The 14,654-nt window shown below is 44.6% G+C and overlaps 1 protein-coding gene across 4 annotated transcripts in view; it reads right to left on the bottom strand.

Annotated features, from left to right (window-relative positions):
- Positions 1-3,251: 3,251 nt before the first annotated feature.
- Positions 3,252-14,654, bottom strand: part of TBC1D32 (TBC1 domain family member 32) — a 323,193-nt gene continuing 311,790 nt past the window's right edge. For 3 of the 4 annotated variants that reach the window (XM_038761204.1, XM_038761221.1, XM_038761231.1), the window contains one exon: positions 3,252-3,639. In XM_038761204.1, coding sequence (XP_038617132.1) covers positions 3,520-3,639 — 120 coding nt within the window. In that variant the 3' untranslated portion in view covers positions 3,252-3,519. Of the gene's footprint in view, positions 3,640-9,971; positions 10,938-14,654 lie in introns of those variants that run through there. The other variant, XM_038761213.1, reaches the window with a different exon arrangement.

Below are 14,654 nucleotides of genomic sequence, written 5' to 3'. Positions count from 1 at the left end.
GTAGGTGTTATTTATTATAACCAAAGGCTGAAAGAAGTGATCTACAACAAAAGAATTAGACGTGGTCGCTGCCCCAGGGGCTTACACTCTTAAATAATCAGGCAGGAAATAAATAAATGGAGAACGGTGAGTAGTTAGAGCCAACGCTACATGAAAAATCCATTGGCGGGGGCTGGTACGTGAGCTGCAGTATTGTTCGATGTTCTCTCATCAGCCACGCTTCTGGGAAATTATTCATCAGACACTGCTTACTTCTCGGAGGAAAATGGAAGCGGAGCCTTCTGCTCCGGTTCAAGTCTGTTCCCCAGATAGAATTGCGGTGAGTTGTATCCGCATCCCGATCAGGAGTGAGGGGTACAGGTTCTGAAATTAATTTACCATTCCTTCTCTTTCCATTTTGTATTTCCAATTACCGCAGGCAGCTTTTAAAAAGAAATAAAGCGCCGTGAGTTTCTCCAGACCCAAGTACAATAACTCAGAAGCCAAATGGGAAAGGGGGGAACCATAAACTCCTATTACAGGTTGGCGGAGCGGGTTTGGAAAATTAAGTTGGAAGGAAGAAAAAGCCCTGGGTTTTGGGTCAGCGAAAGGACTCTCGCTAAATTCCTGTCAGCTGTGGTTTAAACATGACCAGGTTACCTGGCCCGAATTTTTTTTACAGACATTTATGAGCACCCAGGAGTACCACCTTTATTGATGTGGCGACACTGATGTTTATGTCGTGGGAACGAGGTCTTGGGAATTTCAGGTTACAGAGGTTTAAAATTGCATTGAGCTGGAATTCTAAAAACCCCATCTGTGAGAAAAGGGATTTGGGGCTGTTTTTTTTTTAATGTGGTTCTTTTTCTTAGCGTGGTTCTAATCTAAACTTGAAGAGCCTGTGTAGGAATATTAGGCTAGTTCTGTTTATACAACAAAATCTCACGGAAAATAACTGCAGCCAGCAGGAGGGAGGGACCAATTAACAATGTGTATTGATTTATTTTTTCCTTCTGAAATAAGACCCACGGTAATGACTTTGGTTAATTCTTACTGAAATTACTCTGAGCAATATTAGTTTTAGATAAGCAAGGGGGCTGATTGCCTGGTGGCCTTTTCGAAGGGTGGATGTCCATTCAAGCAGAATAAAAAGTGGAGTTCACTTGAATTAACTCAGAAGTTTCTTCTCTGTTAGTGTGTGGAAGCTACAGAGGCCCTAAGTAGGATCTCCCCTACACTATTCTCCAACTACACCCCTGCTCACATGCTCTCCTCCTCTACAGCTTCTGAGAAGAAGTGGCTCTGGGCATGTCACTCCCCTCCTCAAAAATCTCCAGTGGTTGCCTATCAACCTTCATATCAAGCAAAATCCCCTCACTATTGGCTTCAAGGCTGTCCATCCCCTCGCCCCCTCCTACCTCACCTCCCTTCTCTCCTTCTCCAGCCCAGCCCGCACCCTCCACTCCTCCGCCGCTAATCTCCTCACCGTACCTCGTTCTCGCCTGTCCCGCCATTGACCCCAGCCCTCGGCCTCCCCCTGGCCTGGAATGCCCTCCCTCTGCCCATCCGCCAAACTTGCTCTTTTCCTTCCTTCAAAGCCCTACTGAGAGCTCACCTCCTCCAGGAAGCCCTCCCAGACTGAGCCCCCCTTTTGCTCTGCTCCTCCTCCACTCCCCATCGCTGACTCCTCCCCTCCCCGCCCCACAGCACTTGCGTATACATGTACCTACTATCCTATTTATTTTATTAATGATGTGGATATATCTATAATTCTATTTATTTATATTGATGCCAGACTATTGATGCCTGTCTACCTGTTTTGTTGTCTGTTTCCCCCCCTCTGGACTGTGTGCCCATTGTTGGGCTGTCTCTGTTGCTGAATTGTACTTTCCAAGCGCTTAGTACAGTGCTCTGCACACAGTAAGCACTCAAATATGAATGAAAAGAGCCCAGATCTGAAAGTCAGAGGTCCTGGGTTCCAATCCAGGGCTCTGCCGCATACCAGCTCTGTGACCCTTGATTAAATCACTTAACTTCACTGCGCCTCAGTTCTCTGCAAAATGAGGATTCAATACCCGTTGTCCCTCCGACTTACACCGTGAGCCCCCAGTGGGACGTGATTGTCTTGTATCTACCTCAGTACTTGGCACAGAGCAAGTTCTTAACAAATACCACAATTATTATTATTATCATTATTCTTATCAGAGCCAACCTACTCACTGTACCTCGTTTTCGTCTCCCGCCACTAATGTCTTCCTCTGACCTTGCCTTCTGCCCGAAACCTCTTTTTCACACCCGGCGGATTAGTGTTCTCCCCGATCGAAGCCCTTCTGAACTCACATCACCAAAGCCTGTCCTATTGCCAATGGTTACCCGTTCCTTTCTGCATCAACCACAAACTCCTGACAACTGGCATCAGCTCCCTTCCTCTTAATCTCTCTTGCATGGCATTTGTTAAGCACTTATTATGAGTCAAGCACTGTTCTAAGAAGCAGCGTGGCTTAATGGAAAGATCCCGTGCTTGGGAGTCAGAGGTCATGGGTTCTAATCTCCGCTCCGCCGCTTGTCAGCTGTGTGACCTTGGGCAAATCACTTCACTTCTCTAGGCCTCAGTTACCTCAACTGTAAAATGGGGATGAAGACTGGGAGCCCCCCGTGGGACAACCTGATTACCTTCTCCTACCCTAGTGCTTAGAACAGTGCTCTGCACACAGTAAGCTCTCAATAAATACGATTGATGATGAGTAAGCACTTAACAAATACCAACATTAGTATTATTATTATTATTATTATTCTAAGTACTGGGGCTTAGAAGGCAATCAGGCACCACGCAAGGCAATCAGATTGAACACAGTCCATATCCCACATGGGGCTAACAATTTAAATCCCCATTTTACCAATAAGGTAAATGATGCACAGAGAAGTGAAGTGACTCGCCCGAGGTCACACAGCAGATAAGTGGCAGAACTTCTGTCTTCCAGGTTTACAGGTGAACAACAGGTTCACAGTCTTGGCATCCTGCATCCAGGCATTCATTCATTCAATTGTATTTATTGAGCACTTACTGTACTAAGCGCTTGGGAAGTCCAAGTTGGCAACATATAGAGATGGTCCCTACCCAACAGCGGGCTCACAGTCTAGAAGGGGGAGACAGACAACAAAACAAAACATATTAACAAAATAAAATAAATAGAATAAATATGTACAAATAAAATAGAGTAGTAAACAGTCTAGCCCAGTAGTTACATTTTGGGCAGACAAGCCAAGCCCTCCGTAACCACAAAGAAAAGCCACCGAACCACTACCCTGAAAGCAACCCAAGGACAATTTGAAAAGCAGCCTAAGAAAATGAATTTGTTTCCGGTCACCGATTTTAGAAAATGTCGTCTTGAAGATTTATTATATTCAGAAGACCTTCTTTATTGATTTCGCACTAAGTACATTCAAAAGCCTGAATTTTAATGGCTATCAACACAATTCCCCCGGCATCCCTTTAAGCATATGCCAGGGAAAATCTGGACCAGCAACGCACGTTGGCAATTAGGTGCTTTGCCCTCGGATGTTACTCATGTCTCTCAGCAGCCCGGCCCTGTGCTTCTGCTCCAGACTTTCCATGTACTCAAAATAGTCACTCACTCGAAATCGACGCAATGCTTCTTCCTGTCAAAAAAAAACCAAAAACACAAAAAATAAGAAGTAAAGCACCAGCTGTGGGAAAGAGAGTGAGGCACACCTCGACCGCTCTGCCCATCTCTCATTGCCGCACTTCTGACGGTGTGAGAAAAAGGATAATTTTTTAAAAAAAACAGGTGTTTTTTTTTCCGGTTCCCGAAGTATGTGGAGAAACCCCCATCATCTAAAATCTGCAGATCTCAAAAACCATTCTAAATCATGAAATATGCGTTATCCAAAATGTTTCTTTACTAGAGATTCCCAGTTGAACCCTGGAAGCTCTAGAAGCCAGAGGAGCACCAATTCCCCCTGGAGATTGCAGGACCCATCAGGTACACTGCTGTTCCCGGCAGTTTGGCAATGATAAATAAACCTATTAAATTGCAATCTAACGAAAATGTACAATGAGGCCTCCTTTATAGCACATGTGACAGCTTGGGAAGGGCTTTACAATCACTGCCAACATCTGGGCATTTATGTTCAATCGTTCATTCAATCGTAGCTGAGCGTTTACTGCGTGCAAAGCGCTGTACTAAGCGCTTGGAAGCGCTTATGTATGCAGAACCAAGTGTCAAGGAGAAAGCAAAAAAGGAGATAAGGTAGATCCACTCCCAAACACCCAGGACTGCAGACCTGCCTTCCCACAATGGGGCCCCGTTTAGTACGAATGCAGGGAGTTGTGAGGACATCATCCCGTTCCATGTTGTGGGCCACCTGGTATTGACACCTGTTGACTTGTTTTGTCCTCTGTCTCCCCCTTCTAGACTGTGACCCCGCTGTTGGGTAGGGACCGTCTCTATAAGTTGCTGATTTGTACTTCCCAAGCGCTTAGTACAGTGCTCTGCACACAGTAAGCGCTCAATAAATACGGTTGAATGAATGAACGTGCTCTTTGCAGTCATGTAAAGGCAGGGGATGCTTCTTTCATGTCTGAGGAGCTGCGTGGCCTAGCAAAAGGAACACTACGAGTCAGAGGATCTGTGTTCTAATCTCAGTCCTGCCAGGTGCCTGCTGTGTAAACTTGGGCAAGTCGCTTAACTTCTCTGTGCCTCAGTTACCTCATCTGTAAGCCCCTTGTGGGACACTGTGTCCAACCTGATTAGCTTGTACCTACCCCAGTGCTTGGTACAGAGTGTAACATGTAGTAAGCGCTTAACACCGTGATTAAGGATTAAGGGATTAAGTCTGTGAGCCCCACGTGGGACAACTTGATTACCTTGTATCTACCACAACGCTTAGAACAGTGCTTTGCACATAGTAAGCGTTTAATAAATGCCATCATCATTAACACAGTGTGTGCTCTGCACAAAGTAAGCGCTCAATAAATACGACTGAATGAACAAATACCACAAAAAGGCACTGTACTAAGTGCTGGAACAAATACAAGATAATCAGGTTCCACATGGGGCTTAGAGTCTAAGTAGGAGGGAGAATAGGTATCAAATCCCCATTTTGCAGACGGGGAACTGAGGCACAGAGAAGTTAAGTGACTCACCCAAGGTCACATAGACAAGTGGCAAAGTTGGGATTAGAGTCCTGGTCTCCTGTCTCCCAGCTTCATGCTCCTTCTTTTTTTTATGGCATTTACTAAGCACTTACTATGTGCAAAGCACTGTTCTAAGCGCTGGGGAGGTTACAAGGTAATCAGGTTGTCCCACGTGGGGCTCACAGTCTTAATCCCCATTTTACAGATGAGGGAACTGAGGCCCAGAGAAGTGAAGTGACTTGCCCGAAGTCACACAGCTGACAATTGGAGGAGCCGGAATTTGAACCCATGACCTCCGACTCCACAGCCCGGGCTCTTTCCACTGAGCCACGCTGTTTCTCTTCCATTAGGCCATGCTGCTTCCCTTCAGACTTCTTCCCTTTAGACTGATTTCCACTGCCTCATCCTGTCTGTAATCACTGGAAACAACAGTAGCAGCACAAGGCAATTCTTGACAGTTTGCTAAATTGGGTGGGAATTAATCTATTTATTTATATATATATATATATATATATATATATATATATACACATACATATATATATATATATATGTGTGTGTGTATATACATGTGTGTATATGCATGTGTATATATATATAGTGTGTGTGTGTATATATATATATATACACACACACACACACACACACACACACACATATTCTATATATATATATATAAAATTTGATCTTGCCGTAGTTTGCAGCATTTAGTTGGGGCATTGTAATGAAGTTGTACTGAGTTTCCATAACCGCTTTTTTGGTGTCATACTGCTTCTCCAAGCACGGCATTTCACTGAAGTTTGTCCTAATGTTGAATTTCCAGACAGCAACTGAGCCTGTTGCGGTAACTTGTAACTTCTTCTAGGCCTCTTGCCAGGCAGCTAGTATCTTGGCAGCCAAGAATGAGGACAATACGCTCGTGTCAGTTGTTTGACCCTATTTGTGGAGTTCCAGAACAGAACGGTTGGTTCTTCCAGGAACACACTCCAGAAGACACAAGTTGGTTGCTCTCGGTGGGAGAGATTTTATTTGCCGAGGGCCCGAATCACTCTCTTGGAAGCGATTCTGTGGCTTGGCACTGCCACTCCTGCGGTCCAGGAACTCAAGGAGAGAGCATGGACTGAAAACTCAGGCTGGCTGGTTGGCAGTGAGCAGGTAATGGCTGGCAGAAAAGAGACCCTGCCCTTCCGACACCGGACTTCCAAAGGACACAGTCTGGCTCCCATAAAGGGGGCAGGGATGATGTCTACCAACCCTGTTGTATTGTACTCTCCCAAGTACTTAGTAGAGCGCTCTGCACACAGTGGACGCTCAGTAAATACCATTGATGAGTGACGGTCCTCGGGCTGCCTGTTTCACGGATTTTAAGGGCAACTGCCAATTTGCCTTTCTGCCAGCCCCTTAACAGTGTCAATCTGAAGAGAGTTCTCTTCCTGTCAGGCCTCTCACCTGCTTCTAATGGGCACGGGTCCTGATGAGGGTCTCTTTAGGGAGGAAATTATGCCCCTCAGGTTTGTGGATGTGCAGAATCAATCAATCAATCAATCAATCGTATTTATTGAGCGCTTACTATGTGCAGAGCACTGTACTAAGCGCTTGGGAAGTACAAATTGGCATCACATAGAGACAGTCCCTACCCGATAGTGGGCTCACAGTCTAAAAGGGGGAGACAGAGAACAGAACCAAACATACCAACAAAATAAAATAAGTAGGATAGAAATGTACAAGTAAAATAAATAAATAAATAAATAAACAGAGTAATAAATATGTACAACCATATATACATATATACAGGTGCTGTGGGGAGGGGAAGGCGGTAAGGCGGGGGGATGGAGGGGGGAGAGGGAGAGGAAGGAGGGGCTCAGTCTGGGAAAGCCTCCTGGAAGAGGTGAGCTCTCAGCAGGGCCTTGAAGGGAGGAAGAGAGCTAGCTTGGCGGATGGGCAGAGGGAGGGCATTCCAGGCCCGGGGGATGACGTGGGCCGGGGGTCGATGGCGGGACAGGCGAGAGCGAGGTACAGTGAGGAGATTAGTGGTGGAGGAGCGGAGGGTGCGGGCTGGGCAGTAGAAGGAGAGAAGGGAGGTGAGGTAGGAGGGGGCGAGGTGATGGACAGCCTTGAAGCCCAGGGTGAGGAGTTTCTGCCTGATGCGCAGATTGATCGGTAGCCATTGGAGGTTTTTGAGGAGGGGAGTGATATGTCCAGAGCGTTTCTGGACAAAGATAATCCGGGCAGCAGCATGAAGTATGGATTGAAGTGGAGAGAGACACGAGGATGGGAGATCAGAGAGAAGGCTAGTGCAGTAGTCCAGACGGGATAGGATGAGAGCTCCAGGGACATTCAGTCTTGGGGTGTAATATCAATGGGCCCAGAACACGGCGGACTTTGTGGCTGAAAGGTCCAGGGTAGGCCCAGTGGCTTTGCTTTCCTAATTTTTTTTTTATAGTGGTATTTGTTAAGTGCTTACTATGTTCCAGGCACTGTACTAAGCACTGGGCTAGATACAAGCTAAAAATAATTATGGTATTTGTTAAGCACTTACTCTATCCAGTTGGACACAGTCCATGTACTATGTAGAACTCAAAATCTTAATCCCCATTGTAAAGTTGAGGCAACTGAGGTACAGAGAATAATTATTTATAATTACAGTACTTGTTAAGCACTTTCTGAGGAGAGTTCTCTTCCTGTCAGGCCTCTCACCTGCTTCTAATGGGCAAGTGAGAGGCCTGACAGGAAGAGACCTCTCCTCAGACTGACACCGTTAAGGGGCTGGCAGAAAGGCAAATTGGCAGATCAAGTGCCCTTCTCGGCCACCTCTTAAAATCAGTGAAAGGGATAGCCTGAGGACAAGATAATAAGATAAGTCCATGTCCTACACGGGGCTCAAAATCTTAACCCCCATTGTACAGATGAGGTAACTTCGGAACAGAGAAGTGAAGTGACTTGCCCAAGGTCACACAGCGGACAAGCGGTGGAGCTGGGATTAGAACCCAGGTCCTTCCAATTCCCAGACCTGTGCTCTATCCACTAGGGAACACTGCTTCACGCTGATATACAGCATTATCGTAATATTTGGGGCCCGAAGAAAGGGTTCTCCTTTTGTCATAATAGGAAGTACAATTTACGATTACCATGTTTCTAACTGGCAATGTTACCCCTCCATGTGCATGCTAAGACTTGCCAGACACTAAAAACACATCCTGCTTAAAGTAGTGTTGAAGGGAGGGGATTATGTCATTTGATTAGATTGTTCTTCAAGAGGGCACTTCATCATTCAGATCTGAATACTCCAAAAGGTAACACCGCTAACCAAAGCAGGACATGTTCGGGGTGACTGCGACAGCCTCTACCCCCCTTTTTTTTTATGGTATTTGTCAAGTGCTTAACCCAGGTTCTTCATCATCAATCGTATTTATTGAGCACTTACTATGTGCAGAGCACTGTACTAAGTGCTTGGGAAGTACAAATTGGCAACATATAGAGACAGTCCCTACCCAACAGTGGGCTCACAGTCTAAAAGAGACTCTCAGACCTGTGCTCTATTCACTAGGTCAAGCTGCTGCTTTTGAATGAGGGTGACTAGAGAGCCAGGGAGCTGAGCGTTCGTGGCTTTAGCTCCTCACTACACTCCTTGGTTTCCTCTTTTCCAGCATATTCCCTAATAGGCTTTAAACCAATTCGATTCAAATAATAATAATAATAATGATGGTATTTGTCAAGTGCTTACTATGTGCCAAGTGCTGTTCTAAGCGCTGGGGAGATACAAAGTAATCAGGTTGTCCCATGTGGGGCTCACAGTCTTCATCCCCATTTTACTGATGAGGGAACTGAGGCACAGAGAAGTGAAGTGACTTGTCCAAAGTCACACAGCTGACAAGTGGCAGAGGTGGGATTAGAACCTACAACCTCTGACTCCCAAGCCCGGGCTCTCTCCACTAAGCCACGCTGCTTTTCTGAAGTCAATTATTTAAATGGGCCAGAGTGGCAGAGCTCGCTAATCCCTGCTTTTCCAGTTTTATAGTTTGGAATGGTGGCTCGGGGCTCAAACCACAACAAATAAACACCAAGGTAGTAGGAATATCCGCTTCAGCCATTTTAATCGCTTAAACTGTTAACTCTAGACTGTAAGCTCGCTGTGGGCAGGAAATACGGCCACTTCTCTGGGCCTCATCTGTAAAATGGGGATTAAGACTGTGAGCCCCCCGTGGGACAACCTGATCACCCTGTAACCTCCCCAGCGCTTAGAACAGTGCTTTGCACGTAGTCAGCGCTTAATAAATGCCATCATTATTATTATTACCAACTCTGTTGTACTGAGTTCTCCCAAGGGTGCAGTACAGTGCTCTGCATACTGTAAGCGATCAATCAATATGATTGATTGCTTAATGAAAGGAGTGGTTTGATCATCTCTGGGGACCATCTTGGGGCGGGGGTGAGGATAGGTTGGGACGGTGAGGTGAAAGGAAGAGGGGGATGAGAGGGTGTGATGAGAGGAGTTAGGACAACTAGGCAACTCATTTCCAAATCAGGGCACTCCAAATGCAGAGAAGCAGTGTGGCCTAGTGGAAAGAACACAGACCCAGGAGTCAGAGGACGTGGGTTCGAATCCCAGATCTGCCACTTGTCTGCTGTGTGACCTTGGACAAGTCACTCACTTCTCTGGGCCTCAGTTGCCTCATCTGTAAAGTGAGGATGAAGGCTGTGAACCCCGTGTGGGACAAGGACTGCGCTCAAACCTGATCATCTTCTATCTACCTGAGCGCTAGCACAGTGTCCAGCACATAGAAAAAGAATCCAAATACTCCTCACAGAGGCAACAAGCCAGGTAACTGACAGTAGAAGGAAGAATGTGGTAGCGTTTGGTTTATCTGCGTGTTTTTATGCCCTGCTTGTCCTCATTCACTTTACAGAGCAAATGTCTACGTGCTAACGTGGATGAGGGAAAGCCCAGTATAAAAACACAAGGGCAATCCAAACTTCTCACCTTCAATCTTTCATTTAAATTTAGCTTCCGTGCCCCCATCTAACCTTTGTAAAATGCTATCAAGTAGCAAAATTGACTGGTTTTGAGTTTTACTTTCTTTCTCTTGTCTCTTTTCAGCTTTGCTGAAGATGCTAGGAAGCAGAAGGGAGCAGCAGAAGACAGGCCAAAGGATAGCAGAGTAGGGAGAAGCCTGAAGAATTCACAAATACGGTATTTAGCACTTGGGTTGCTGAGAAATGACTCATTTCACATGTATACCATTTAAGGAATGAAATAATGAATGTCCTACAGAAGCTTCCTGACCAACCTACAGGCATACCCTTAAATCTGGTCTAGGAATATCAAGTTCCAGGAAACAGTGATGATATGAGATTTGTGCTACACTGACAGATCATGCAGGCAGATAATTCAAAATCCATCCATTTCTGAAAAACAGGCCAGAGAAAGCAGGGTTATAAAGTGTCCTAAATAAGGCTGAATTTCCAGCTTACGAGGGGCCTACTTAATGAAGAAGTAAGTAGCTAGCAAACAGCTACAGATTCAAGAAAGTACCGTGTCCTCAATTCATTTCTACAAGTGGTAAAATCAGTCAGGGTGGGTCTAATGGTGGAATGATTCTATGGTTTCTGTGAAGAAATGAGATTCAAGTTTCTATGAAAAAGCCCATCTCTATAGACTAAAAGGAAAAGAACTTGAAACAACGTTTCTGAATCACTTCAGCGAAATAGTCTTTGAAGGGTGACTGGTTAAATTCATCTATTCAAATGTTTTTGGACAAAGTTGCTTGATTTTCTTTTTTGCTTCCTGCTTCCATGGCGCCTGTCAGAGAACAGAAAGTTGTAACTATGAAACGGACGATTCAATCTTCTGCTATTTCAGCTGAAGGGTATCTGATTTAACATATACTTGTGGTATTTAATGGATAAGTGTCCCCAGATTTGCATCACAAAAGTTAATTTGTTCCCTAGTTCCTGTTTTAAGATTTTAATCATAAATTCATTTCTGTATTGATCTGAGCTGCCATAGCAGAAAACGTTTTTCTAAAGAACTAGCAGAATAGCCCGTCCTTCTACTGGATTATACAGACATGTTTTCCTTCATGTTTACTCTCCCTGTTTAATTCCCTGCTTCTCTTCATATTTTTTTTACCAGAAATTTCCATAGCGCTTTGATTTTTCCAAAGGCCTTCATGTTAGTTCTCCTATTTTGTCCTCACCACATGCCTGGGAGGTAGGAGAGGCATTCTACTTTACACCGAGGAAAAGGAGACCAGAGAGGCTATGTGACGTGCTCAAGGTCACCCAGCAGGTCAGTGTCAGAACCGAGACTAAAAAATAGTTTTGACTCTAGGAGTCATACTTTTTCCACTGGACTATAATGTCTTTCCAATGAGATTTTTTGTAATGGGCTTCCTCCTCCCTTTCCATAATAATGATGGCATTTTATTAAGCACTTACTATGTGCTAAGCACTGTTCTAAGCGCTGGGGAGGTTACAAGGTGATCAGGTTGTCCCATGTGGGGCTCGCAGTCTTAATCCCCATTTTACAGATGAGGTAACTGAGGCGCAGAGAAGTTGTGACTTGCCCAAAGTCACACAGCTGACAATTGGCGGAGCTGGGATTTGAACCCATGACCTTTTACACTAAACCCCGTGCTCGTTCCACTGAGCCACACTGCTTCTGCCTCAGTTACCTCATCTGTAAAATGGGGATGGAGACTGAGCCCCAAATGGGACAGAGACTGTGTCCACCTTAGTACAGTGCCTGACACATAGTAAGTGCTTAACAAATATGATCATTTCCATCCCTAAATCATGCATGTTTCTTTCTCTCTCTTTCCCCCTCGCCCTCCCAAACTTCCTAATAATAAATCATTTGGTATTTGCTGAGTTCTGGGATAGACACACTTTACTTAAATTAGGCATAGTCTCAGTCCTACATGGGGCTCATCAAGGTTTAACCGATAAGGAGACAAATCAATCAATCAATCATATTTATTGAGCGCTTACTGTGTGCACAGCACTGTACTAAGCGCTTGGGAAGTACAACCTGGCAACATATAGAGACGGTCCCTGCCCAACAGTGGGCTCACAAATCAGCATGGCCTAGTGGATAGAGCACAGGCCTCAGAGTCAGAAGGTCATAGGTTCGAATCCTGGCTCTGCCACTTGTCTGATGTCACCTTTGGCAAGTCACTTCATTTTGGGGGGCCTCAGTTACCTCATCTGTAAAATGGGGGATTGAGACTTTGAGCCCCAGATGGGACAAAGACTGTGTCCGGCTTAGTACAGTGCCTGGCACGTAGTAAGTGCTTAACAAATACCATCGTTATTATTACCCACAGTTTTCCAGGTGAGGAAATTGAGGCACAGAGAAGTAAAGTAACTTGCTCAACATCACACAGTAGACAAGTGGCAGAACTGGGGTTCTGACCCCAATGTCCTGACTCCCAGACTGAGCCCCCTTCTTACTCTGCCCCTCCCCATCCCCTTCCCCTCCCCACAGCCCCTGCATATATGTTTGTACAGATTTATTACTCTATTTTACTTGTACATATTTACTATTCATTGGGTTTAATGGAAAAACTTCATGGCCATTATAATTTTGCCATTTTTAGCAGTGCTTTCTGATTTGCATTCAGGCAACAAAAACAGACGGGGAATATGTGAAAATAAGAAAGGGGATTAAAAAATAGTAAGCAAAATATGGAGAGGAATTGTTCAACACTTAGTTTTGAATTGCTCTGCTGAAGGCTGATGATTTCTCAGGCCTCCTCCAGGAGGCCTTCCCAGACTGAGCCCCCTTTTTCCTCTCCTCCTCCCCATCCGGCCCGCCCTACCTCCTTCCCCTCCCCACAGCACCTGTATATATGTTTATACAGGCTTATTACTCTATTTTACTTGTACATATTTACTATTCAATTTTTTTGTTAATGATGGGCATCTAGCTTTATTTCTTTTTATTCTGATGACTTGACACCTGTCCACATGTTTTGTTGTCTTTTTCCCCCTTCTAGACTGTGAGCCTGTTGTTGGGTAGGGACCGTTTCTATATGTTGCCAATTTGTACTTCCCAAGCACTTAGTACAGTGCTCTGCACACAGTAAGCGCTCAATAAATATGATTGAATGAATGAATTTTGTTAATGATGTGCATCTAGCTTTACTTCTATTTGTTCTGATGAGTTGACACCTGTCCACATGTTTTGCTTTGTTGTCTGTTTCCCCCTTCTAGACTGTGAGCCTGTTGTTATGTAGGGACCATCTCTATATGTTGCCAACTTGTACTTCCCAGGCACTTAGTACAGTGCTCTGCACACGGTAAGCACTCAATAAATACGATTGAATGAATGAATGAATGAATTTTGTTAATGATGTGCATCTAGCTTTACTTCTATTTGTTCTGATGACTCGACACCTGTCCACATGTTTTGCTTTGTTGTCTGTCTCCCCCTTCTAGACTGTGAGCCCGTTGTTGGGTAGGGACCGTCTTTATATGTTGCCAACTTGTACTTCCCAAGCACTTAGTACAGTGCTCTGCACACAGTAAGCGCTCAATAAATACGATTGAATGAATGAATGAGGAATAGGTCATGCCGCTTCCTTCCCATCCCAGGACGGTGTCTTTTCTCTCTCTTCACCCCTCTTGTCATTTTCCTTCCTTCTGTTCCACTCTGCTCCCATCTTCCCTTGGGTTTCCCCCATTGTCTCTTCTTTATCAGCTGGTGTTCTTTCCCCCTTCTGCTATGTTAGCATTAATAATGACTAATTTCTACTTCACTATTTTCACTTCTGAAAACAATCTTTCCCTTGCAGGCTCTCTCCTCTTTCTTCAAAATTCTTTCTTTACATCAGGTGGCAAATAGCTTGTTCCCCTTCCTGAAATTCTGCCCCGTTCCGAGAATTTTGTATTTTCCCCTTGTCATTCATTCGGCGGTCGCTGTACTTTCTTTTTTCTCTCTTTTTTGGTGAAGTTTTATTTACCTTATCTCTGTTTGCTAACACTGCATGTTTTCCCTTTGAGATTTTCTTTTTGTGATCATATCTGTGGTTTTTCAGTTATTTCACTGACTTTTCTATCTCTGTTTTTTCAGTAGGTTTGTTTTTCATCATCGATAACTTTATTTCAATCATTTTTTTTTTTTGTAGTTCTAATAGCTTTGCTTTCAGGTACCATTTGGCCAACTTGGGTTTTGTTCTCCTCTCATTAACTATTTCCTCACTCTTTTCCCCTCTCATCCCTTATCATTTCCTTTCCTTTTATGCCTGAACAATTTTTGCCTGGCCCTCATCATCACTTACAGGCTCCTGTAGCAAGCTTTGTCTGTGCTGTCCTTTGACCTGGTAGGCTGCCTGTATTTTTTTTTTTTTTTTTTTGCGGTATCAAACCTCTCCTCTGAATCGATGCTTTATCATGGCAGGAGATTGGCATTTGGGAGAGTACATTATAACAGAGTTGGTAAACACATTCCCTACTCAGTCTCCACCAGCTCTCTTCATCTTCACCAACTTCTCCCCAACTCACTCTCTGTGTTTGT

This window comes from Tachyglossus aculeatus, chromosome 2 (genome assembly GCF_015852505.1).
Source record: "Tachyglossus aculeatus isolate mTacAcu1 chromosome 2, mTacAcu1.pri, whole genome shotgun sequence".
Classification (NCBI taxonomy): Eukaryota; Metazoa; Chordata; class Mammalia; order Monotremata; family Tachyglossidae; genus Tachyglossus; species Tachyglossus aculeatus.
This window is presented reverse-complemented; position numbering and strand designations above follow the sequence as displayed.